A 27,557-nucleotide genomic window follows, 5' to 3' on the forward strand; every position below is an offset into this window, starting at 1 on the left:
CAATGTTGCTGGTGCCACATGAATTACTGTTTCAGAAATGACCATTCCCCATGTACTTGTTTTGAGACTTCTACCACAGACTTGACGATCATTTGTAAAATGGTAATCTGTTTGAAAGCAGTTTGAAATCAAATGTGGGCAATTTATAACAGGGGAAATCAAGATGGGGATTGTGATTGACAAGTAATTCATGTCCATCATGGTATTTCTGGAATAACCTACCCCCCCGCTTTATTATTTTAAAAAGTCTATGGATATTTACGTCTGAGTAATTTTTTTAATTTGAATCACTAAATTATGAATTATTATTCTTTCCTTCATTTTATTTGGTAACGCACAAAAAGGTTACACAGTGAGTGTGCTTTCAAACATCACAATAGGAGTTCGATCAACTGCACCGCTATTGCAAGTTAAGGTGTATTATTTCCAACAAGAAAATGAAAATATTTTTTTCTTTAGTTCATCAAAAGACAATTTGCCTCATTTGCAAATACTATGCGTTTATAAACAAACAAGGTGAACTCAAGCAGCTGCACCATACTCATGACACGACCGCTTCTAAATTGGCGATGCATTAGCCAAGTACAAGGAACCACAGGGATGCTGAGTTGAGAGCCATTGAGTATGATGGTACACACCTTGTTTGGTGACTGAATATAGATGGGAAATTTAAGCAAAAAGTCAAAATCTGAACAGAAACTCAGAGATACATGTTACTTCTATGATCCTAAACAATTATGTACCTGTCTGAACCAATTATAGTGTGCCCTTGCCCATTCACGGTTCATCGTTCGTGGCCCCACATATTCGGCTCTCCAAGCTTTTTTTTTTTTTCTGTACGTTACTTTCCAGATTATAGAGGTCTTAAATTCTCTTCTTAATATACGAGCTGCCACATTAGACATGGTGCCTTATAATGTGATTCACCTTATGTGCACACTAAGTTCCAACATTTAAACACACTGGTTACACTGGACAAGTAACAAAACAATTGCAATTGCAAGATGGCACCTACCAGTGTGTCAGCCTTCGGCACATTTTCCCTGCTAATGTTTATGTTTGTGTGTTTTTTGGTCGTCTTGGGACTCAAGTACACAAGAGAGGACTTGCTAACCTTCAGAGAGTTTTCTCCAGACTTTTTTTCGACAACCCTCACCAATTCGCTGAATCTTTTTCCAGAGTTACTTGTTGACGCACTCTTCTAGGCTTTGCGTCAACGAAAAAGGCAGATGAGAGCCGGTACACAAGTTAAACTGTGAAAGAGAGGACATCGACCAGCGCTCCCGTCGATTCATCTCGTGAGCCTACACTCCCTAGCCAACAATATGGATGAACTTCAGCTTCTGATCAAGACCTGCAAAGACTTTGGATGTTCTGCTGCCCTGTGCTTCACGGAGCCAAAGCCTTGTGGACGTCTCCGATGCCACCATTACACTCCCTGGCTTTCATCTTCATCGTGCAGACTGTGACACGGAGCTAACACGGAAATCGAAATATTGTAGTGGGAATGGGGCCCTCTACAAATGCACTAGAAAACCAGCTAACTGAAGAAATTATCATTGCAAAGAGGGACTATGCAGTTAAACTGGAAAAACATATCGGCACTAATTACTCCAAATCGGTTTGGCATGGTTTACAATCGCTCACTATTTACAAGCGACCTACCCCTCAGTAAAAAACAAGAGCGGGCTAGCCGACAATCTAAATAGCTTTTACTGTAGATTCGAATTAGACCCACTCCACGCACCCATCAAGCACCAGAAACCGCACCACCTTCTGCTCCACCGTTTGACATCCATGAAAGGAACATTAGACAGATCTTAACACAACAAAAGATCAAGAAAGTACCGAGCCCAGACCTTGTCTCACCATCCTGCCTCAAAGTCTGAGCAAACCAACTTGCTCCTTTCTTCACAAAGATTTTCAACAGGTCTCTATAACTGGGTGAAGTACCAACCTGCTTCAAACACTCCACCATTAAACCAGTCCCCAAAAGAAGCAGCAGTCTCTGGTCTTAATGACTACAGGCCTGTTGCCTTGACATCTGTGGTCATGAAGTCCTTTGAACGCCTTGCGCTGAACCACCTCAAGGGTGTCGCAGGTCCCTAGCTGGACCCATTGCAGTTTTCCTATCAAGCTAACAGGTCTGCGGAAGATGCCATCAACATGGGTCTGCACTTCATCCTTGAAAATCTCAAAAGCAAGGCTACCTATGTAAGGAACCTGTTCGTGGAGTTCAGCTCTGCGTTTGACACCATCATCCCTGAACTCCTCTCCTCCAGAACTTTTGCACGTCAGTGTCTCTGTGCCTGGCATCTTCTGGTGGACATACAACTTCTTGACGGACAGGACACGGCAGGTGAGGCTGAGGGACACCACCTCATCCATATGCACTATCAGTACCCCAAGGTTGTGTCCTCTCCCCTCTCCTCATCTCGGTCTACACAATCGACTGCACCTCGAGGCATGCGAAGTCAAACTCCTGAAGTTCACAGATGACACCACGGTCATCGGGCTCATCAAAAACGGTGACGAGTTTGCATATTGACAGAAAGTGGCAAGACTGGAGCTTTGGTGTGGTCAACACAACCTGGCGATGAACACTCTGAAGAGTGTAGAGATGATTGTGGACTTCAGGAGGCATCATTCATCACAGCTGCCCCTGACCCTGTGCAACTATCTTGTGTCAACCATCAAGACCTTCAAGTTCCTAACCCAGCAAAGGATTTATTTCTTGCAGCTTCTAAGAAAGCATGGCCTGTCACAAGAGCTGCTGAGACAGTTATCCACAGCGGTCATCCAATCAGTACGGTGTACCTCCATCAAAGTCTGGTTTGGGGCAACCATAAAAAAGGACAAACTCCGACTGCAACGGACAATCAAACCCGCTGAACAGATTGTCAGCCCCACTCTACCCACTAATGAAGACTTGCACGCAACGTGAACTAGGTCCAGAGCAGGCAGGATCCTTTCGGACGCTCTACATCCTGGCCACCAACTCTTCCAGCTCCTTTTTTTACACATTTGGCCAATAAAGATGACTGATTCTGAATTGTGCATGTAAAGTATGCTGTCCATTTTGGAGAAAATTTAATTTAATTTAATAAGGTACATATCATAAATATGTATAATACTACTACATCCATTATTTGTGGATTTTCATTATCCATGGGCGTATCGGGAGGGTAACCCCCGCGATTAATGGGGAAACACTGTAGTCATATAATTTGACCATAGACTTGTGAAAGTACAAAGCATGAGTCAAATAGTTGGTTTTGTATGCAACTCTTTCTAGAACATTGACAGAAGAGCTGTGGAGAAAAATGCAGGAGTTTACATTCGCATTAGACATGGAGATTATTGAACTGCAAAGTGATGGTGAATTGAAAGGAGACAAAGCTAAAGGTGAGGAATCAATCCGGCCACTCAGGAGTGGAGATACAGCTCCGCTGAGTATCTCATCTGTGTGGTTTTATTTTTACATAAAGGCAGCACTTTTACAGTTGGTTGTTTCAGCTCATGCAAAAAACCTACAAAACAATTTTGTACTGGACAATAACATGAGTGCATATGGTGTTTATGTGTTATGCTTCAATGTAATGTATAACTGGGTATATCAGACAACCCGGTTGCCCCTTTTAGTCCTTTCTATCAAGATTCCATTGTACTATTTTTTTTAAATTGTTCAGATTAGTGGTTCTAATCTGCATGTACTTTATGTATGCATTGGTGGTGTCAAAAGAGCAAAAGAAATAGCTTTACCTGTGGTATTTTTTTATTTGGGAGAGGAGGTGATATAGTACTGACTTGTTAACAGTTCAAGGTGTACCCTGCCTCTCAGCCCAATATAGCTGGGATAGGCTCAAGCAGCCCTGCAACCCGAGTGAGGATAAGCTGAACTGAAAATGGATGGATGGATGGATGCATGGATATTGTTGCGATAGATCTTATCTTACACTAAGTGGAAGAAAAAAATTCTTGGGCTTAAAAAGGATAGTTACAACTGATTTATATGTTGACAGAAGAAGCTACTGGTAGCTAAAGTGTTTCCTTACCTCCTAGGGTAGCAGACACCAGGAAGTGCGTTCCATACTTCTTAATGAGGTTCTCGTTGATTTGCTGCAAGGTTGGCCGTCGCCCAAGTAATCGGAGGTTACGTAGGAACTCAGGTGCCAAGGGCAACGGAGCTTTAAAGATGTCCCTCTTTTCTGTAGCCAGGCTGTTTACCTTCCAGTGGCTGAATTCCCTGACAAGAGAAACACAAGTAATAAATACACACTCAATTCCACTCTTTCAACATCCCTTCCTTTTTTATTCAGGAGAGTGTAAATAGTGTTGACAACCTACACATGTAGAGTAAAAGACTCGAGACTTTAGCTATGCATTCACTCTGTAGGGATCTTGTACCACATAATAATTTTACTACTTTTACGGACTTTACAATTTTAACAGTACTACTACTCATAATGATACGGTTAATCAATCCAGTAATTTAAAAGTATTCTTATCCTGGCTTTTTTTTTTTTAAAGAAAAGCACGATGCAACTGCAACAGTAATGTAAAATACATAAATAAATAAAAACAATAATTCAAAGGAAAATATTATATATATATATATATATATATATATATAATATGCAGTTATATGACCATACATAAGAATGACTTGATGCAAAAGAAGATTTTTATAGAACAGTTGAAAGACAAAGGATTGAAAGTTTGTCTCATGCTGCCTCGTCTTCCAGTAGCTCTGGTGGTTAGGCAGTCAAAAAAAAAAAGAATAAATAAAAAAAAAATACACTTGAATGTGAGGTACTTTTGCCAAATCTTTGTTATGGTTGCTTGAAAAAAATCATCAAATATACAAGCTTCCTTGTTACCCTGACATGAGTAATAAGTACAAGTAGACAAATAAACTGGAAAAGAAAAGTTGATTATTTTTTCTATTCTAATGCCAATTTCATAAACATTGTGACCGAGACACAAGTTGAGAAAATCAAGTTTCAAGTGCCTAATTATCACGTAAACACTCCGAAAATGGCATGTAGTAACCCCAAGGTACAGGATGCGAATACTATGCAAATCATAACAGAAAAGAGCAGATCTGAATCATCTGCATAATTTCCTGGCAAAATAACAATTACAGATTATTACAGAACATTGCATGTGCATTTCAGAGCAGCATACCACAACTGACTCTAGTTCACTCTCTCTCTCTCTCTCTCTCTGACACACACGCACGCACGCACACACACATTCACATTGAAACAAAAATGTAGCCATATCTTTTGCATTGTTACCCACTGGTTGTGCTACCAGTCTGAGTTTTGTCAGTAGTTTATTTTATGGTTGAATATTCCATAATTATGGTGTTGGAAAATCTATAAATTGAATAAGTAGATTAATTGGGCGGGTCAGTGCGGTGGGTCAGCTGTAAATTGTTGGGTTCACACTTCTGAGGTCCAGGGTTCGATTCCGACTTCGCCTGTGTGGAGTTTGAATGTTCTCCCCGTACCTGCATGGGTTTTCTCCGGGCAATAACCCCCCCAAACCCTCCCCCCCCCCCAAACACATCCCAGGTACATGCAACATTAACTGGATACTCTAAATTGCCCCCAGTTGTGATTGTGAGTGCGGCTGTTTGTCACAATGTGCCCTGTGATCGGCTGGCAACCAAATCAGGGTGTACCCTGCCTCCTGCCCATTGACAACTGGGATAGGCTCCAGCACTCCCGGATGGATGGATGGATGGATGGATGGATGAATGGATGATATTAATTGGCTGGTGTCCTTTGTAATCACACTTTACATGTGAACGAGGAATTTGAGATGACACACTGTTAGGCAGTATTTGACAGTAATTAGGTTGTAGTTGTGTTGCATACAGTATACTGTGTGTTTTCAAAGAAAAGAAAGCTGCCATTTAACAAACTATGACAAAGCTTTTCTCAGCAACCTTTGCCTCGGGGAGTCTGGTGAAATTAAAGCTTCATTAGTTGGTTCATTCTCACACAATGCACTAATAGATGCTTCCAGCCTGGCCACAGACCGATTGCTCATTATTTAGTAACATTTGTTACTCACAAACAAAAACAAAAAAGCCATCTAAATCATTCTTGTAAACAGCAGCCATTTTATTTCTCTGTAGTGTGTAGTTCCAATGGCATTAGCTGAAGTTATGTGAAGTCTTGATCATTCATTTTATCTTTCCCAAATATCAAAGTGACTTTTAACATATCTCGGGTATTTTGGCTTCTTGATAGAATATTTTGACCTACTCTTCATAACCAAGGTGCCTCTCCTCATTTTTGAAGGGTGTTTTCTCTGGATTGTATGTTTCAGATTTATGGACACATAACATGTAGGGTATTGTGCGTTTGTGTATTCATGTTGTTGCAAAACACATTCTGCAACTGTGACCATGTGTTCTGACACCGGGCAGCACATTTTGCTCCAGAATGTCTTTGTAGTCTTGAGGGTGCTGAGCACCCAGAACAGGTTTAAGACACGCTGTGCAAGATTTAGCAGGGCAGCCGGAGAACATTGATAATACAAATACAAATTGATTTGTTTAATAGTGCATTATTTCTTGGTCCACAATGGCAAAGCCTAAAGTATTGGTATTTTTTTCTTAAAGAATGAAAAACCCACAGCCATCAGAAAAAAATTGTCCCACAAGCATTGTCGCTCCTCAATAGGCATTTCTGCTATTTCAAGTCTTGTCAGTTTGAGGTTATTGACATAATGCCAAGTATCATTATTATTATTAACAAAAGTGTGAGATCAGTGTCGACTAGTCAATTGTTTTAATCATTGATTGACGAGACAACTATGAAAATAGTAATTAATTGCAGCCCTATTAGTCATTACCTATCACTCGCCTGACTGAGCATTGGCTGCAGAGTAATGTGAAATCCAGGGAGAATGGCAGCCAGCAGTTGTAGACTGATTAACTGGCGTTGATTCTGACTGATGTGCTTCCTGGCCTTCTTTACAGTGACTAAGCTTTGGCAAGTAAACTGGGTGGATTGAGACAGGTACAAATATAAAATATGCTTTGAATCATTTTCTTCTTTCCTTGCTTTGCTTTCAAAGAGTTAAGACTCAGACCATTGGCTGAATATTTGGCTAATGATGATAGATTATGTTAATGAAACAGTTTTAGCACAGCCGTGATTGCACCTGCAGCCCTGGCATTTAGGTAAGAAATTTAGTTTCATAAACTCTGTTGACTATGCAGAGTATAGTTCTTGGAGGTTTGTGCTTGCAATATGTTTGAAAATAACCTAATCACCTGGAGATTATTATTTCTAAGAAAAAGACAGAGCCTATCAGATGCTTCTCAAGGTGAACAATCACTTTAAAGCAATGCACCTGTTTGAAACGAGATATTAGAAACAATTTTTATCTGGCATAACAAGATATTTGGTGTGTGATGAACTTTAACTTTTAAGGCTATTTGTTTCATCCTCTTATGTGAGTGGTACCTTTACACCAATATACAGTGAAACCTGGACAAAATGGACCCTGGTATAATATATTGGGGGGAAAAAATGAACCATCAAGACTGAAAAATGTGTCCAAACATAGTTTCCATTTGTCACTTAAACTGCCATTGACAATTTGTCTGTTAATTCAGGCCCTGCAGTCGCTTCCTCAGCCTGCCACCTTTGAGCTTGGAACCAGATGAAACGAGAGGGGCGGAATGCACAGGAACTCAGGAAGGTGAACAACAAGTGGTACAGAATGAGGTGACAAGAAAAGGCACGGAATAAGGAGACTTGGCGCCAGGTTTAGATGGACGTGATTTAATTGGAGATGTGGAATAGGGTGTGGGAACTAGTGAAAAATTAAGTGAGTTGGGAACAACTGACAAAAAATGGGACAAAATTTGGCCTTTACTTGGGAACCATGCAGCGGTCCCGGATAGATGATCAAACCAGTGGCCAAGTAATGCTCAGAGGGAAAGGACTTGGGCTCACAGGGGCTGGAAATGATGACATGAAGATGTGACAAACATTGACCACTCTGGGGGGTAAAAAAATGGGGAAGGAATGAGAAAATTCTAAATCTGTGTCAGAGTCGGAATCAGACAGGAGGGTAACTAATTCGGGGCCATCTGTCAGAATCGTAAACAAACAAAAATAATCAGATTTTTCAAAAATCTGATAAAATGGTAGGGCATGATGAATAACAATAAAAAAAAAAGTGGGGGAAATGTGAAAATGACAGAGGAGAAGGAACAATAGGGCTAATTGGAGAAGGGTAGGTCTGGTTGGCAGGCTGAGGGCACCAGGAGGCAGACTGGTAGTGTACAGAGTGACGCAGTCTTTTTCCTGCTGGGTCCTGTTCTGGTTGGTTCATTTTGTCACGGTTAGGGGATTTGAAGGAAAGGAAGGGAAGGTAAAAACATGCAGGACCAAAATGCAGGAAAGCAGGGAGGCAAGGCAGGAATTCAGGAGTCTCAAAAATTGTATTTAATTCCCAAGAAAAGGCAAACAAGAAACATGCTCAAAACCAACTCAACAAAGCCCCACAGCAGATAACCAAAGTAAAAAAAAATACTTGAATAAAGCTAAAACTGTAGACAAAACAAGATGGGTGATTAAGTCATGTCATAGACAAAGGCAATGACACGTGACAATGACAATGAACCAACGAAAACAGATTGATGAGACAATGAGGGGGCACTGGAGAAGACACGAGTGAGTGGAGGGAGCTGATTGGTCAACACAAGGTAGGTGGTTGACGAGAAAAGGTTGAAACAATAACTAAATGAGCACACAAAACAAAAAAACATGGAAGATAGGAAAAGCTGAAGCAAAACCAAACAACACAAACCAAAACATGGACAATAATACACAAGACAGGAAACATAAAACACAGGAACGCATGACACAAAACTCAAGATAATCCAAACCAAAACATAGACATTGAAAGTTTCCACTCAGATGCCCTTCCTGACGCAATCCTTCACATTCATCCAAACTCAGGACTGGCCCATAGTTCGCACTACCTTGAGCTTTGTAAACGATATCATTATTTTACTAAAATGTGTGTTGACTTTTGTCAGTTGCAATCTACAGCTACACTAGTGCTTCTGAATTATTTTCTGTTACGGCCCACCCGAGAAGAAGAAAACCATTTGTGAACCCTCCCCCATGCCACCACACGTCACCCCAGCGTCGCCCCGTCTATGTAACACTGTATATTAACGATAATCTAATTTAATCCTTATAAATATTGAAGAAAGTACAAAACAAAGAGATATTGATCAATTTACAATAGAGGATATCATTTATTTTTAACATTTAATGATGTTGTTAATCATTTTCTTCAGAGTCTCACACATTTTCCCTCAGTATCACAATGTGACCCCCCCGCCCTACTATTTGAGGAGCACTGAGCTACACTAAAGATTTCATAATTCTTTTAGTATTTAGCTGTCAATTGCTTGAAAAATAGATAACTTTCTGAATAAGCCAGTACTGTGACATCATGGAATTGTTTATTATTTATTATACTTCAGTAGACTATGATGTAAGAATTCAATGTGAGAATTGGCTCATGGATAGTGTGGTCGGAGTTTGCACTTCTTTCTAGTCTATTTGTTCCAAGCTGTTGGTTATTATGTGAGGTTTGTGAGTTGACCAGAAAGTTTAAAGTTTATAATAAGTGGTTGCATCTGAAACAGGTAGTTTCCCATATTAAGATTGACATTTTAAGAAAAACTGAACCAAATACTCCCAGAGGCAATTTCTGGAGTTGAGGGTTGGTTGAGTGCATAACCTTCAAATCACAGCATGGAAATTGTGCTTCACTGCTCACAATCAATCATCCATGGTAATGAGCCTTGATACAGAGGGTCTGATATTTTCTCACCATCTCATTCAAATGTTTTCATGTTCAAAGGAAACTTCATGCACAGGAGACACTGAAAATGAAATGAAGATGATGTGTTGAAAACATTTCATATAACTTGATTTAACAAACATTTAAAATATTTAATTATTCATTGCAGTCAAGTGAGAAAATCAACATATTGTAGTGATGCGATATAATTGTATCTTTTTTTTTTCTTCATTTCATAGTTGGTGGGGAAAATATCTGGGATGAACTTGCAATGGGGGAACTAGTTGTCATGTATGCCTCACAGGACCCAGGTTCAAATCCTGTATAGATTTTGAATGTTCTCCCTGTGCCTGCGTGGGTTCTCTCCACGTACTCTGGCCTCGTCCCACACCCCCCCCTAAAAAAATAAAAATAAAAAATAAAACACGCATTATGGAAGACTCTAAATTGCCCATAGGTGTGAATGTGACTGACTGGTTGTTTGTTTATGTGTGCCCTGCGATTAACTGGCGACCAGTTCAGGGTGTTTCCCACCTCTTGCCCAAAGAGACCTGTGTTCGGTTTCAGCACGCCTGTGACCCGAGTGAGGATAACCGGTTCAGAAAGTGAATCAATGAAGGAAAACTTCAAATGCATGTTATGTACAGTGTTACAGTGCTCGAGACCAGAATTACTCAATAGGCTGCCACCTGGCTGCATCTGGACTGCTGGCTGAGTATTCGTGATCCTCAAACTGTTACAGCACTTTCCAAGATCAGGTAAGATGGTGCATTCTGTAGGAGTAATGTACACTTTAAAAAAACATTCCCTTGGACTGTAGAAACAGCTTGTCATATATTAACCGAAAGACAATACAACTGTCCAGCATCATCATCTGATTTGTGATTGTAAAACAAAAACTTGAATCGTCAAAGATGGTAAGAAAATAGTAGGGAAAAGTGGTAGATGTACATAGGGCTCTTGTAAAAATAAATACGGCATTTGCAAGACAAGCTACAATCTTGAGAAAGGGAACTCAAATCCAGGACACATGGACAACAAACTGTAGCATAGGGGTACCCACACTTTTTTGCCCCAAGATCTACTTTTCAGGCAACCCACCGCTCACAATCTACCAAGGGTGTGGGGTGGGGTGGGAGGCTGAATGTATTATCGGGGGCATATCGGAGCTGCAGCGACTGCCAAAAAGCAAGAGACAGATGGTGAATAGGAAGCCAACATGCAGTGACGTCAGAAGAGGCCAGGATTAGTCTAACCCAATGTCAATCACTATACCTGCATGATCGATGCATTGTCCACACCTGAATCAAGTGATGAGATGGATGATAGGCTAATGATGGATGGATGATGGGGGAGATTGACCAGTCGAGTATATATAGTTTATCGTTGTTGTTTGGTGTGCTGCGAAAGCAAAGAAAATGTTTTTGAGCGAAACAAACACCTGACAGATGTGTAAGTAAATAGTCTTTTAATTTTCAAGAACATAAACATTTTGAGTTAAAAAGTAGTAATCTCAGGGATATAGAAATTCCCTTTTATCAGGATTTGAAATGTGATTATTATTTGTAGAACAATTTTAGTAATAATGTGAAAATGGATGTGCTTTCTGTGATTCTTTTCAAAAGCAATCTCTACAAAAATGTGTCATTTCAAGAGTCACTGAAGACAGGTTTATTGTGATAGCATTTTCAGAGACTTTGTTGACAAATTAGCGGGGCGTGGGTTTTCAGAGGGCTATAAAATGTAGAAAATGTAAAGGATCAGGCAGCGTTGCCCTGCTTGTAAAGACTTTTGTTGAATGAAGTATGATTTATGATATGACAGTGGCTATACACAATTATGCAATGTGTAACAATCAAAATCAATCAATGATGCTAAAATAATACTAAATAATTATATTTATAGACCACGGGGTACAAATATGGCTGGAAAAAATAATTTTCTGACGGATGAAAATATTCACCATAATAATGAATTTAAATGAATACATATAATTTCAGCAATGTTTCTCAATGGAGTTCATAGGTGATGTTTTTACAGTTTGTTAGAAAGTATAAGAGCAAACATCCACTGAGTAGAAAACAATTGATATGTCAACCACAATGTAAGTTTTCGATTATGCCCTCAAACCATATTTACTTATATATCCAATACATCATTTAAAAATTGTCTTCGCCCTGATAAAATGAAAACAGATAAGGCAGTTTCAATGTATAAAGTGGGGACAGACTCTGTCTATGAAATAATGGGACAGTATCGTTGCTACCACAGTCTTCAAAAATACTTGAAAGATTATTTCTATATTGACTTGATGACATAATTGAAAAATACTAGTTATTAAGTGACCATCAATATGGGTTTGAGCAATTGATCAAACTCTCTAGCAATGATGGATTTTGGCAGGATTTTGCAACAGTAATAGATAAGTAACAACATATTAGTATATGTGTATTGATTGATTTACACAAAGCCTCTCATACAATTGACCATTTCTTAATTTTACACAATAAAATATTATTATGGAATAATAACAACATTGGTTCAAAACCATATGTTATAATAAGTGAAACTGAACAATACAAGGCCACAGCCTTGAAAAATAACATGTACTGTTCTACAATGTTCAGTATTAGGTTCCAGGTCATCAATACTTTATATAGAGTAAATTATATTTTACGGGTATCAAATTATTAAATGTGTTATGCCCACAGATGAGTTCAGGAGAGGACATTAAGGAATATCGATATCTATGGTGAGGGAGTTGATATTCTTAAGGAAATGGTTTGTTAAGTTGTCACTAAAAGAAAGCAAAGCTAAATTCTTGGTGTTTGGTGCTTGAGCAGGTAATAGTGAAAATCTATGAAAATTAAATGGGTCTGAAATGAAAAAAAAAAAAAAAAATATATATATATATATATATATATATATATATATATATATTTGTCACGAACGAGGCTCGAGGGCGGACCCAAATGCACGACTCCAGACGCAAGCAGGTAGTGTACAGAAATCCTTTATTCGGTCCGTGGTCAATGATCAGCGAGTCAGTCAGGAAAAGCAGCAGTATCAGAAGAGGCAGGCTTACTAGGATTGTCAGGGAACAGGCGAGGGTCTATACACGGTAGGTCAGGTATACGGGATTGTGGGAACGAGGCATGGGAATCAACGATCTGGCGGAGGACTAGTTGTCCCCCGTGTTCTATAAGTACTGAGTGTCATCAGCCAAAACAGGGTGCAGTTGTGTGTCGACTAATTGGCTGACCACACCCAGCCTGGGGAGGATGCCAGGAGCATGACAATATTGTTGGGTGTGATGGATTATAAACTTTGTTGGAAGCCACATACAGGGTACTGCATAAAATATATTAAAAGTAAATAAACCAGGATCTGTTGATATTTTTGTAGAAAACAAAGAAGATATTAAATATGAATTGTTAGTATATGTGCGTTATGGTGTAAAACGTTGGCCTCACAGTTCTGAGGACCAGGGTTCAAATCCCAGGCCAGCCTGTGTAGAGTTTGCATGTTCTCCACATGCCTGTGTGGGTTTTCTCCGGGCAAACCGGTTTCCTCTCACATCCAAAACACATGCATTAATTGGAGAAATTGCCCCTAGGTGTTATTGTGAACAACCCTGTTCTTGTTCTTCTTCTGACCTCAAAGTCAGATTCCTATGAGTTGAAAAACATGGAACAAGAAATACAAGAACATGACTATGAGGCACAAGAAAGGCTGGAACATGGCAATGAGGCACAACGAACTCGCAAAGGACAACATGAGACATGAGGGTTTTATGCATGGCATGATTAACACAGATAAGGCAGAGGTGAGAAGGCTCCTCCCCAGAGCAGGCTCGTGTGAGAGAGTGGAATGACTACGCCCCTGGCCGAGCACTATTGATGGAACAGCTGAGGGGAGAGGGGGTAGGTTGCTACGTTTTTGTTGTGAAAATATTACATTACAACCAAGTTCTCTTTTGTGGTCTTATACATTTCTAAATTGTTTAAAAATGGGACCTCTCAAATTTCAGCAATGCTTGGATTCATTTTACAATCTTTCACCAGGCACAAAAATGATCCTGAAACGTCCATCGGTTGTCTCAGTGAAAAATTTCCCAAATCTTCTCTGACAATACCAAATTGCTTATTGTTTTTGCCTTTGACTCTTGTTTGATTTTTGGTGGAATGGATGATTGACGTTTAAAGAAACAAGACATATTGGCAAATCAACAATGTATTCATTTCACACCAAGGAGCCCCAGTATCTGTGTAAGAACCATCCACATCCATAACAGCTTCGCACCTCTTCCTTATGCTGGTCACAAGCCTGGCCACACGCTGTTGTTCCATTCGTGAACAAAGCATCTCAACATTCCTTGTTTGATGAAGACCTTTCACATTTAAGTCCAAAAGGCTTCTTGATTTCTAAACTGCATCAACACAAATCCAAAAGCCTTTGGTTTAAAGGTGAAATATCTTCAACAATCAAGAACAGTCCATTTGCCTTGATCGAACCTTTGCAGATTACCATGTTGAATGTTAAAGAATGATCCAACCCTGCCATTGTTGTTGCATTTGAATTGTGTTATAAATACGTAAGGTGTCACCTGTCTACTTATGAGGCAACAGAATCTAAGATGAGTCTGTCTGTCAGCTATTTTTAAGTGCCGTCATGCTTCAGCAGAATCTTTTTGGCTAAAGACTCCACAACAAAGACAATACATGTCAATGTGCATTGCATTGACATGAGTGCAACAAACCGAAAAAGACATTTTCTTTCGTTTTGTCTTAAATGCAATAAATGTATCTGCTTCTAAACAGTACTTAAGAATTAGGCCAACAGTAAGTATCTAAAAGAATTAAAGGTAATATAATTTGGAAAAAATCATGCTTTAACTATAGGTAGAAATTGTATCATGTTTTTTTAATTTACTGGATCAAATATTTGTCCTTTTTAAACAACCAAACTATTTCCACAATGTCATCATTATTTTATTAAACTATGCAGGGATATTTATATAAAATAAAAAAAAGATGTACGTATTTCCTCTATTTTCAGCTATAGTATGTCAAGGGACGACTTAATTTGGGGGGAGAGTGTGGAATTGATTCAAGAGCTTTTCATTCAAAAAACATTTTTTTATCACATTATTTAAATTCTCCATCGTTTCAACCATTATCAACACCGCTTAACCAAACTAGGGTCACGGGTACACAGAAGCTTATCCCAGCTATATCAGGCGAGAGGCGGAGAACACCCTCATCCGGTTGCCAGCCAATTGCAGGGCACATATAAACAACCATTCATGCTTACATTAATATCTGCAGATAATTGACAGTCTTCAATTAATCTACCGTGCATGTTTTCGGGATGTGTGAGGAAACCAAAGTACCAGGATAAAAACCACCCAGCCAAGAGGAGAACATGCACACTCCACATAGGCGAGCCAGGATTTGATGAAAAAAGGTCCACTGTTGGAGCAAACATTAGAAAATAGAAAAAGCGAAACATGACGGGCAATCTCAATCGGAGTGGATCCCCATGGAAGATATCACCTCGTGGGGCCTCAGTGACCCTTAGAAAGGTGAGGAATCAGCCCAGGACTACACGACAAGACTTGGTCACTGACCTGAAAAGAGCTGGGACCACCATTCCTAAGGTGACTGTTGGTAATACACAAAGACATCATGGTTTGAAATCATGCATGGCACGGAAGGTTCCATTCCTACTGTGAAGCATGGGGGGAGGTAGCATGCTTTGGGGGTGTTTTTTTTGCACTTGGGACAGGATGACTGTACTGTATTAAGGAGAGGATGACTGCGGCCATGTATTGTGAGATCTTGGGGAAGAATCTCTTTCCCTTAGTCAGAACATTGAAGAATGATGGTATCTGGGTCTTTCAACATGACAATGACCCAAAGCACACAGCCAGGAAAACCAAGGAGTGGCTCCGTAAGAAGCATATCAAGCTTCTGGCGTGGCCAAGCCAGTCTTCAGACCTAAACCCAATAGAAAATCTTTGGAGGGAGCTGAAACTCTGTGTTTGTCAGTGACAGCCCTGAAACCTGTATGATCTAGAGAAGATCTGTTTGGAGGAGTAGGCCAAAATCCCTCCTACTGTGTGTGTAAACCTTTTGAACAACTACAGGAAATGTTTGACCTCTGTAATTGCAAACAAAGGCTACTTGACCAAATATTAACATTGGTTTTCCCAGGTGGTCAAATACTTATTTACAGCTGTATCACACAAATAAATTGTCAAAAAAAAATTGTGATTTCTGGATTTTTCTTTTTAGGTTATTACTCTCACAGTGGACATGCACCAAAGATGAAAATTTCAGACCTTTCCATGATTTCTAAGTGGGAGAACTTGCAATATAGCAAGGTGTTCAGATACCCACTTTCTTCACTGTAAGGAAAGGTCCTCCTCAAAATAAAAAACAATCTGAGTCTAACAAAACGTGGCGGTGAACGGGTCGGCGTGGAGAATAATCATAATACGTAGGGGAGGGCAGGTGAAAAGGTAGTAGTGGACAAAAAGACAGAGCCCACTTGGAAAGGGAACACTTAATCCACAGGAGAGGGAATGCTTTGTCGGCAGGCTGAGGGTCCTTGGAGGCAGACCGGCGATACAGCATTTTTCCCGCTGGGTCCTGATTAGGCATGTTCGTTCTGTCACGAGCATGGGACAAACAGTAGGACCGAAATGCAGGACTCCAAGGCAGTGACATGATTTTGGGGGTGGTTTTATTCCAGGCTTTGGTTATACACAGGTAAGCAGTCCATAAAGGCAGAAGTACAAAAACACATGGCAAAAAGCAAGGTCCTAATACTGTACATCAGGGGTGCTCAATGCGTCAATCGCGATCGGTGTGGCAATCTCGGTTGATCGCGATGGCGTGCCGGTAAAAAAAAAAAAAAAAAAAGAGTTCAGCCATATTTTTCGGACCTTTAGCTAACTTTGCATGTGCAAACAATGACAACGTACACTAGTCAGCGAGTTCCCCCACTGTTTTAAGCCCTCGCTTTTTTTTTTCCAAGTAAAGAAATCTTCTCAAACATGAGTATGGATGCTGGAGCAAAGAAAAAGACAAACGTATCACTTTCATATGGAATGGCAGGCGGACTTTTTTTTCCACTATGTCATTTTTGAAGTGCGTTTGCCTCATCTGCCAGTGTAGCGAGATGTGTCGCGGCATTTTCCAAATGTTTATGGAAAATACGAAATCGACATTCCGCCAAAAAGCAACCTGAGAATGCGAACATTGAAGGAACTAAAATCCCATTTGGCTGCACAGCAACCACTTTTCACACATCAGAGTTCAACAGCGAAACCTGCCATTTGTTCCGAGTTCGTCGCATCATTATTAGTAACAAGAAGTCCTTCCAAGACGGAGAGATGGTCAAAGAGGCATAGCTGACTCATTGTTCCAACCTTAAAAAATAAGGCGGAAATATTATCTTCAAAAAAAGGTCTACTGCTGTCAAGGAGTATAATTACAGACCTGAGAAGCCATGGCAGATGTGTGGAAAGACATTGGCGTTTGTAATTGTTTCTCACTGCAGTTCAACGAATCTACTGACATGAGTGACACAGCCCAAATGTGCATTTTCATTCATGTGGTGTTTTCTAGTTATCAACATAAACTCAGATAGTTACAAAAATGTTTATGGTTCACTATGTTGTGTTGTGCAATATTGGCTCATGCGGTTATGCAAGCCACACAAACAAACATTTACACATACGGAATCCTCAATCGACTTTAAAATATGCTTTGCATTTTAATAGTGGGTAGATCTTTGTGACTTGGTTATTCTGTTTCATTATTGGTCATTCTAAAAAAAAAAAAAAAAAAAGTTCTGAGGACCAGGGTTCAAATCCCAGGCCCGCCTGTGAGGAGTATGCATGTTCTCCCTGTGCCTGCGTGGGTTTTCTCTGGTCACTCCAGTTTCCTCCCACATCACGAAAAGTATGCATTAATTGGAGATTCTAAATTGCCTCAAAGTGTGATTGTGAGTGCGACTGTTGTCTCTCTCCATGCCGTCTGTGATTGGCCAGCAACCAGTTCAGGGTCTTCCTCGCCTCTTGCCCGATGATAGCTGGGATAGGCTCCAGCACTCTCATGACCATTGTGAGGATAATCTAATAAGAAAATGGATGGATGGATCTTGAGTCACTGTCAACATTTACTTCATGTTATGTATTCTATTGTATGTCATGATCACACTCTACCTCCTCAAAACAGTGTGTGACCAAATCATGTTCTGGTGTACCCAAATGTTTCAGTTGATCACACCACTGCTACAAGTGCAAAAGCTAGTACAGAGCCCTGCTTTTACTTCTGTAATAAAATTTTGTGGGTACGCTCCACCGTTTCATATACAAGTCTACTTTCACCAAAACGTGTACACTGTTGCAGGAAGGACTCTTTGAAAAAATTCTCGACACATTTGACATTTAATTATTCCAGTTGACTCACTGCAAAATATAAGGTATCCAGTAAAGCAACACAATGTGGTTACTGATAGGTTTTCAGCACATGGCCACCATCTGGTCTTATCTTGTATGGTGTGCTTGTCTTCTTCTCCAACACAAGCAGTACAGAGACTTATTTACCCTTCTTTCATGCTCTAAGAAAAAAAACATTACCTTCCCAACTTATTTGCCACATTTTAAACTGTTATTCTGATTAAATCTTTGTCTTGCATCCATCCATCCTTCCATCCATTTTCTTTGTCTCTTATCCTCACAAGGGTCACGGAGTGCTTGAGCCTATCCCAGCTGTCAATGGCCAGGAGGCAGGGTACACTGTGAACTGGTTGCCAGCCAATCGGAGGGCACATGGTGACAACAGTCGCACTCACAATCACACCTATGGGCAATTTAGAGTGTCCAATTAATGCATGTTTTTGGGAGATGGGAGGAAATTGGAATGTCTGGATAAAACCCACGCAGATACGGTGAGAACATGCAAACTCCACACGGGTGGGAAAAGGCATTGAACCCAGGTCCTCAGTACTGTGAGGCCAACGCTTTACAGCTGCACCAAAATGCCCCCCTTCCTAACCAGTGTTCTGAATTCTATTTTACCCCATCAAGGTAATCCTGGGAAACAAATAACTATTTCATTTGAATTGGGTTGGAGGTTTGGCAACAATTTGATAAAAGATTTCCCAGTATGCAAGTAATAGGGATAAGATGGTTGAACAAAGAATACATGCTGGAAAATCATAATTGGACCATGGAGAAATACCCAGATGAAAAAATATAAATGGGGCAATTTTCTATTGCTTTGGTTTCTGGTGAATAATGTAATGACAACAAAACACAGTTAACCATTAGTGTAAGGTAATGTAAGTCAACAGGGGCTCTATAACGTCCTGACCAGGGGTTTACCCCACCTTCTGCCCGTTAACAGCTCGGATAGGCTCTAGCGCTCCCCACGATCCCTGTGAGGATAAGTGGCTAAGAAAATGATTATATATACTGTATATGGACACACACACACACACATGCACACACGCACACACACAGGGAGTTCTCGGGTTAAAACGGTCGCAACCTAAAATGTTTCGACTTCATGACGCCCTTGTCTTGTCCACCATTTTGGGCTACCGCATCATTCTGCTTAGCTCATGCATATTGCTCATCTGTGTTTAAGCGCTGGGAGTATATTTGGCTTTTTCGCCCACCTTTTTACACATTTTTTAGCAATGTTGGTCCAGCCGAAAAAAAAAAGCAATGACCAGGGATATAAAGCTTCACATCATTTAAAAAAAAAAAAAAAAATCTGAGAAAGGATTAACACAAAGCGACATGATGAACATAAAGACTCTTCAGTCAGACGACCGTGGCGATTATTATTCAGGACAAAACCCGTATTTTAGCACAAGTGAAGGGGTTTGCCTCAGTGAGGGATACAGTGATCACGGACTAACTTTTTTTGTGAAGAAAAATCGAAGCAAAAATCAAAGAACGTGATGGAAAGATTACTTATGGGAGGATCAGAATCAATGTAGGATTAATATCAGCCGAATGTTCATTAAAGGAAAAGGCACGGCATATGTTCCTAACTTTGAAAGAGCAGAAAGGCAAGGACGCGGAGGAGGAATTTATCGCTAGCAAGGGCTACCTGCACTTGCTTCCTTAGCAATAGCTGAGCGCAGCCTCCCTTCATTCTTTGCCATCCCAGCCTCCTTTCCCTAATGGTAAGTGAAGCATCTTACATCTCATCATTTTTAATCAAAATCAAAACAAAAGACTTTAATGTCACTATATGACAACCCTATACAACAAAATGACATGTGCTTCTCCACAAGGTGCATGCAGGAATAAAAGAGAATAAAAATAGAACATCATAGGTAAAAATGACAGATAAAATACGTACATAAAGGCACAGTCATTGCTAAAATAAAAAAAATATTGCATAGAGTGTATACATCCTGTCCAGGCTTTGGTAAGATTATTAAACCCAAGAAGAGCAGACAAAAGCGCAGTTGCATAATATCACACTACAGTACTGTTGATTAATTTGATCCATCCATCCATCTATTTTCTTTTGCCGCTTATCCTCACAAGGGTTGCTGGAGCCTATCCCAGCTGTCAAGGGGCAGGAGGTAGGGTACACCCTGAACTGGTTGCCAGGCAATCGCAGGGCACATAGAGACAAACAGCCGGACTCACGATCACACCTAGGGACAATTTAGAGTGTCCAATTAATGTTGCATGTTTTTGGAATGTGGGAGGAAACCGGAGTGCCTGGAGAAAACCCATGCATGCACGGGGAGAACATGCAAACTCCACACAGGCGGGTCTGGGATTGAACCCGGTACCTCGGAACTGTGAGCCTAATACTTTACCAGCTAATCCATCGTGCCGCTGTTGATGAATTTGATTTGATAAAAATATATTTTATTCAGATTTAATATTTAACATGAGACTTGAAATTTAGTTTTAGCATTTAACATTTTGCAATACATGATGCGTATATATTCAACAGTTACCATTTAGATTTGGCATTTCCATCCATCCATCCATCCATCCATCCATTTTCTAACGCTTCTCCGGGTCGGGTCGCGGGAGAAGTAGCTTCAGCAGGGATACCCAGACTTCCCTTTCCCCAGCCACTTCTCCCAGCTCTTTAGGAGGGATCCCAAGACGTTCCCAGATCAGCCGAGTGACATAGTCTCTCCAGCAAATCCTGGGTCATCCTCTGGGTCTCTTTCCAGAGGGACATGCCCGGAACACCTCTCGGTGTTCAGGAGGCATCCGGATCAGACACCCCAGCCAACTCATCTGGCTCCTCTCAATGCGGAGGAGTGGCAGCTCGACACTGAGCTGCTCCTGGATGACTGAGCTTCTCACCCTATCTCTAAGGTAGAGCCCAGACACCCTGCAGAGGAAACTCATTTCGGCCACTTGTATCCAGGATGTGTTGATGTTCTTTCGGTCACGACCCATATCTCATGCCCATAGGTGAGGGTAGGAAATTAGATCAACTGGTAAATTCAGAGCTTCGCCTTTTGATTTAGCCTCCTCTTTACCACAACGGACCGATACAAAGTCAGCATCACTGCACCGATACGCCTGTCGATCTCCCGCTCCATTCTTCCCTCACTCGTGAACCAGACCCAGAGATACTTCAACTCCTCCACTTGGGGGAGAATCTCATCCCCAACCCGGTGAGAGTACGACTCCCTTTTTAAACTGGCTGCGAACCGCTCAAGGGAGAGTTGAAGATCATGGCTTGACGAAGCCAACAGAACCACATCATCTGCAAAGAGCAGAGATCCGATGCTGAGGTCACCAAACCGGACACACTCTATGCGTCGGCTGTGTATTCTTGGGAATTACAGTCTCAGAGGACCATATATGGGAGACGAACATCAACTCTATCCTCAAAAAAGCCCAGCAAAGGATGTACTTCTTGCGGCTTCTGAAGAAGTACGGCCTGTCACAAGAGCTGCTGAGACAATTCTGCACAGCGGTCATCCAATCTGTACTGTGTACCGCCATCAGAGTCTGGTTTGGAGCTGCCACAAAAAAAGAACAAACTCCGACTGCAATGGACAATCAAAACAGCTGAACTGATTGTCAACACGACCGTACCTACTCTTGAATACTCGCACGCCACAGAGCGAGCAGGATCCTTTTGGACCTTCCACAACCAGCTCCTTCCGTCAGGTAAGCACTACCGATCAATGCAAATCAAGCCTAGCAGGAATTCAATTATTTTTTTCCCCTCTGGCAATTATGTCAATTAAAATATTATAGAGAGACAGAGAGAGCAGCATGGAGGCAGCTGACTCTGGAAGAGAGCCAGGGTACACCCTGAATTGGTTGCCAGCCTGTTGTAAGTTGTACGTTGAAAAACCACATGAACTCACATTCACTCATATGGGCAATTTAGAGTCTTCAATTAACCTATCTTGCATGTTTTTTGAAAGTGGGAGGAATAGGGAGTATCCGGAGAGAACCCATGCAGGCACAGGGAGAAGCAAATTCCTCTCCCAGATTCTCAGAACTGTGAGGCAGATGTGCTAACCTGTTTGCCAATATGACACCTACTGAAAGAACTCATGAGGTTAAAAAGATGAATTCTTCTCCAAACACGAGCATTTCTCATTGTAATCTACTCGATATTCATGGCCTCTGTCCTGCAGTGACAAAGAGAACGTGTCCCACGTGTCACAAAATCACTTCATACACTTTCACATTATCATGTAGTGGTTTAATGTAATTTCATTTCAACAGATATTAAAGAAGGGAAATGATGAAATAGGCACAGTGAAGTTAAAGCTCTAGATAGCTTTGCTTGTAAAACGTCGCAAGTTTTAGACTTTTCATGTGATACATTCATAATTATGGCTGGCTTTGAATCTCATCTCAGGCTTTCATGGGTGGAGTTTGCATGTTCTCCCCATACTCTGGCTTCCTACCACATTGCAATAACATCCACAGTAGCTAAATCGAAAACTTTTAACTTGCCTCGTGGTACGGTGTGAGTGTAACCAGTTGTGAGTGCATATGTGCTCTGGTAGCAACTCATTAGTACCCGTGCTCCAGCTCACTGTGATAAGCAGTTTTAAAAAAATGAACGAGTGGTTGAATACATATGTGATCTCCCACTGAACAGTACACCTAAAAAAGAGGGACACATACACTTGAATTTTACTTTCCCTGAAAGTCAAGCTTTAAATCTGTTAATTAGTGACAGCTGTATTAATTCTTGCAAAGACACAGAGAGACAAAGAGAGAGAGTCCAAATTAAAACAGCTTCCATGGAAATCAGTTTCACCAAAGGCATCAATAGATGTGACAACTTTCAAGCCTGAGATAAAATTATATTTCCAAAATTCTAGAACTTAGAAATGAAATAAGAGAGGACCTGGATATCCATCCAGCTATCCATTTTCTTTCACTTATCCAAGATCAGGTCGCAGGGGCAGTAACTTTGGCAAGTTAGCCCAGAACTCCCTCTTCACAGCCACTTCCTCCAGATCTTTCAAGGGGATCCCGAGGGATTCCCAAGACAGCCGAGAGAGATAGTCCCTCCAGTGTGTTCTGGGGAATCCTCAGAGTCTCCATAACATAACTCCGTAACACCATATCAGGGAAACATGCAGGAGGGATCCTAAACAGCTGCCCGAGCCACCTCATGTATTTCCTCTCATTGCAGGTTAGGAGCAGTTATACTTTGAGTCCCTCTTGAATGATTCACACCCTGGAGAGCCTGGACACCCTGCAGAGGAAACTCATTTCGGCTGCTCGTATCCAGGAGCACATAAGTCCAATCACAGAACACCCCTCCTGTTCTGATTGGGGTGGTGAGTGGAAATCATCATTCCCCACATGAGGAGTTAAGGTGACAGCTCAAGAAGCAAAAATATTCCTTCCAACTTGAAAAATGTACCTGTGCTAAAATGAAGGACTTGGTAAATTTTGTCACAGTGGCCAAAAATAGGGTGGCACGGTGGCACAGCTTTAGCTCTCTCAGCTCTGAGGACTGAAGTTCAAATCTGAGCCTCTCTCTGTGTGGAGTTTGCATGTTCTCCACGTGCCTGCGTTGGTTTTCTCAGGGGACTCTGATTTCCTTCCACATGCCAAAACATGCATTAATTGGAGACTCTAAATTGCCCCTAGGTGCGATTGTTGGTCCGACTGTCGTCTGTCTCCATGTGCCCTGTGATTGGCTGGCAACCAGTTCAGGGTGTAGACTGCCTCCTGCCTGTTGACAGCTGGGATAGGCTCTGGCACTTCCGCAACCCTTGTGAGGATAAGCGGCTAAGAAAATGGATGAATGGATGGATGGACAAACTAAGTAAATCAAGCAATGCTATCAATTTCCCCATCAAACAAGGAATATACTGTCAAAGGAAAAATAATTTTCTTAACTAGATCATCTTAATGTGTGACACTATGATTCCAAATAATGTGGATAAAATGAGATTTTCTCATTTGATGATTTGTGTGGGTCACCTACAGTATGAATGAACATTAAATATTCAGCTAATGCTACAAAATGTTTGTGTTTCATTTTTGCCTGAATACTAAATGTAACTGGTGGCCGAACGAGTATTTTGGTGGCATGTTTTTCCAGTGCTTATTTTTGTTGTACTTACATTTTCATGGAATCAGTCAAAGTCATAATTCAGGACCAACCACCATCATAATTCTCATTTGTATTATACAATTAACAGCCAGATATGCAGATGTATTCCTTCTCTGTGATTTTTTTTTCATGAGGATGTTTTTTTTTTTTTGCGACCCAGATGCATTTTCTCTCCATCTTGTTGAGTCAAACATGACAGTGGTTTAAGTGGCCATACATCAAGCTAACATCTTTTCTGATGAATATATATTCTATGCAGTAGATTATTCTGAAAGGTATACAGTTCATTTTGATTGGTTTGTTTTCCAGTTGCTTTTTTTAACCATTTGGTGAAAAATAAATTAGCATTTTTCACCACAGAAATAAAACATTATAGGTTGTTAAAAAGTAAAAATGTTGCATGCCAATTTCGGTTCTTTTAAACTTGGAAAATACCTAGGTAAATTAACACGGGCAAGGACATCTGATTTAATATTGTACTTTATGTTTCGGTTTCATTTAGATTTGGCAACACAGGATCAACTTTTATTTCCCAGAATTAATATCTGGTGAAATAGGGGTGTGGTTGGGGGGAGAAATTCCCTGCACCTTTTTTTTCTGTTTAGACTTGTTTCAACACTTGTGAATAATTGGATCTTTTATATTAAATTTTATCATTGAGATGTAATTTTGCATTTTCAGCATTCTGAATAAGTATTTACTACTGTTGGAGTTTTTAATAGTTGATAGATATTTAAGAAGCACATTAACCCATCCAATAATATTTTGCATGTACGTTAAAGCTTGCACAAACACTAAATCTTTACAATGGAGAATGAAACACTAAAGTGGCCAATCTCGTGCTGTCATGGTAAGGAAATGTAGCAAAAAATAAATAAATTATAGCAAACTTATCTAAGGTAAAATTGTGAAATGTTATTTTACCAGGGTCGACATTTAACACACACATACACAGATCTATCTATCTATCTATCTATCTATCTATCTATCTATCTATCTATCTAGAGAGCGAGAATAATATACATAATATACTTGTAGAGCGTACCAGATTTGAGCAGTCAGACGACATAATCCATAAATCTAAACACTTTGGGAATCAATATGTAAGGCAGCTTACTTGAAACACTGAACTTTTTTTACCTGTTGCATATATTAACCCTTCTTTGGATCTTCTCCACACGAAATACAGTACTCAAAATGTGCAGGCCCAGACCCATCTTACCTGTAAATTTTGTATCTGGTAGAAAATCCCTGCTGGAACCTCTCTCTGAACTCTGTGTACTCAGGGCAGCGGTGGAACGGTCCCTTTTCTGACAGCAGCCAGTCCAACTGCCCCCCACTCTGCCTTGTGCTGAAGCCCCATGCAGAGGAACTGGAGGAGGAGGAAGATGCCGAGGGGGACGACAGTGAACTGTGAAGCGGTTTGCCCACGTGCCCCCCGCTGGCTGCTTGTTCAGCTCGGATGGGCCACAGCAGCCATAAGAACACCCACGACAACCATAGAAGCATCAAGGAGGATGCTGACCATCTAGCAGGAAAGGCAGATCCATGGGAGCACTCCTCTTTTCTCATAGGCCAATGAGTTGCCATGGTTCCGGTGGTGATGTACTAGGGCACCTAGGGCCGGCATTTCTTCTGACAGTCACCTCCCACTGGCCTGAAACAATAAAACAAAATAAGTATCTTGAAATTATCTAATATATATCCTTCCATTATCTGAAATGTTTATTACACAGTACATACAAGTACATAAACCATCACATGCTACGTGTGAATTAAGACTAACGTCCCCTTTGCTCAAACCAGCAAAATGCGACATGGCAATTGTATTGTGTTTCTGACAATTTAATCGCACACACATCAACACAACACAAACACAATAAAATAGCAAACACAAAATAGGTGTTCAAGAACACAGTAGTGGAGCCACAGCAGCAAATAGTCACCAAGATTGAACAAGTGTTCCCAAACAAGCTCGTTCAACAAGTTCGTCCCAGCAGGTATTCCAAGTTAGCGAAAGTTCCAGCTGATCCAAAAACAAAAGGCAGAGTGGTTCGTGTTCCGAGCAGTGTAGTTTCCCAGAGCAGCAGTGAGGTCGTAACAAGCAGCCTCATTGTCTGTCTTTCTCGTCCTTATATAGGTAATCCTTGAAACATTTCAGACTTCCATGTCACAAAGGACAAAAAGAGTTCGTGCCACAGGGACCCAAGAGCATTAGAGGAAACCACGTTACATCATAAGGACTTAAAAGTATGAAAGGAAACAGTGTCACAAAGATCCACATGATAAAAACTTAAAAGCATAATAGGATAATAAAGAAAACAGAATAAAAATACACAGAATACACACACATAACAAATACCACTGCAATACAGTTCAGAATTGTTGCATCACTATTACTGTATTTCACTTGGGGAGGTATTGTGTCCTAACAAACACTCTATCATGATCAAATTCTGTTTGTACCAGAGGCCTCATCAACTACTTGTCTAGCCAAGTTAATAAAGTACACCATTTAAGCCAATGCCAAAAAGCTCGGCAGAATTGTAAATACAGTATGTTATACAAACAAATGGAAGCCAAGTGGGATACATTTTGGTTGTCTATGACAATTCATTACTTCTAAATGCAGGGTTTGGGTGCATTTTGGGAAGTACAACTTGTGATTTGGATGTGGTTGGAACAGCTGGCGAAAGGTGTCTGGTGTGTTATGTGACAGAAGAGTGTCTGCTAGGATGAAGGGCAAAGTTTACAAAACAGTGGTGAGGCCGGCCATGATGTACGGATTAGAGACGGTGGCACTGAAGAAACAACAGGAAGCTGAACTGGAGGTGGCAGAAATGAAGATGTTGAGGTTCTCGCTCGGAGTGACCAGGTTGGATAGGATTAGAAATGAGCTCATTAGAGGGACAGCCAAAGCTGGATGTTTTGGAGACAAGATTCGAGAGAGCAGACTTTGATGGTTTGGACATGTTCAGAGGCGAGAGAGTGAGTATGTTGGTAGAAGGATGCTGAGGATGGAGCTCCCAGGCAAAAGAGCGAGAGGAAGACCAAAGAGAAGGTTTATGGATGTGGTGAGGGAAGACATGAGGG

At 40.7% G+C, this 27,557-nt stretch overlaps 1 protein-coding gene across 5 annotated transcripts in view; it reads right to left on the minus strand.

Annotated features, from left to right (window-relative positions):
• The window catches only part of brinp2 (bone morphogenetic protein/retinoic acid inducible neural-specific 2), a 254,817-nt gene that overhangs the window by 110,608 nt on the left and 116,652 nt on the right, over positions 1-27,557 (minus strand). The window contains exons 1-5 of one of the 5 annotated variants that reach the window (XM_061838209.1): positions 26,411-26,651; positions 25,990-26,121; positions 25,687-25,836; positions 11,128-11,253; positions 4,056-4,246 (exon numbers count right to left, since the gene is read on the minus strand). In XM_061838209.1, the coding sequence (XP_061694193.1) occupies positions 4,056-4,246; positions 11,128-11,253; positions 25,687-25,836; positions 25,990-26,054 (532 nt within the window). In that variant the 5' untranslated portion in view covers positions 26,055-26,121; positions 26,411-26,651. Of the gene's footprint in view, positions 1-4,055; positions 4,247-9,882; positions 9,935-10,497; positions 10,508-11,127; positions 11,254-25,686; positions 26,122-26,410; positions 26,652-27,557 lie in introns of those variants that run through there. The other 4 variants (XM_061838205.1, XM_061838207.1, XM_061838208.1 and 1 more) reach the window with 4 other exon arrangements.

This window comes from Syngnathoides biaculeatus, chromosome 13 (genome assembly GCF_019802595.1).
Source record: "Syngnathoides biaculeatus isolate LvHL_M chromosome 13, ASM1980259v1, whole genome shotgun sequence".
NCBI classification, from domain to species: domain Eukaryota; kingdom Metazoa; phylum Chordata; class Actinopteri; order Syngnathiformes; family Syngnathidae; genus Syngnathoides; species Syngnathoides biaculeatus.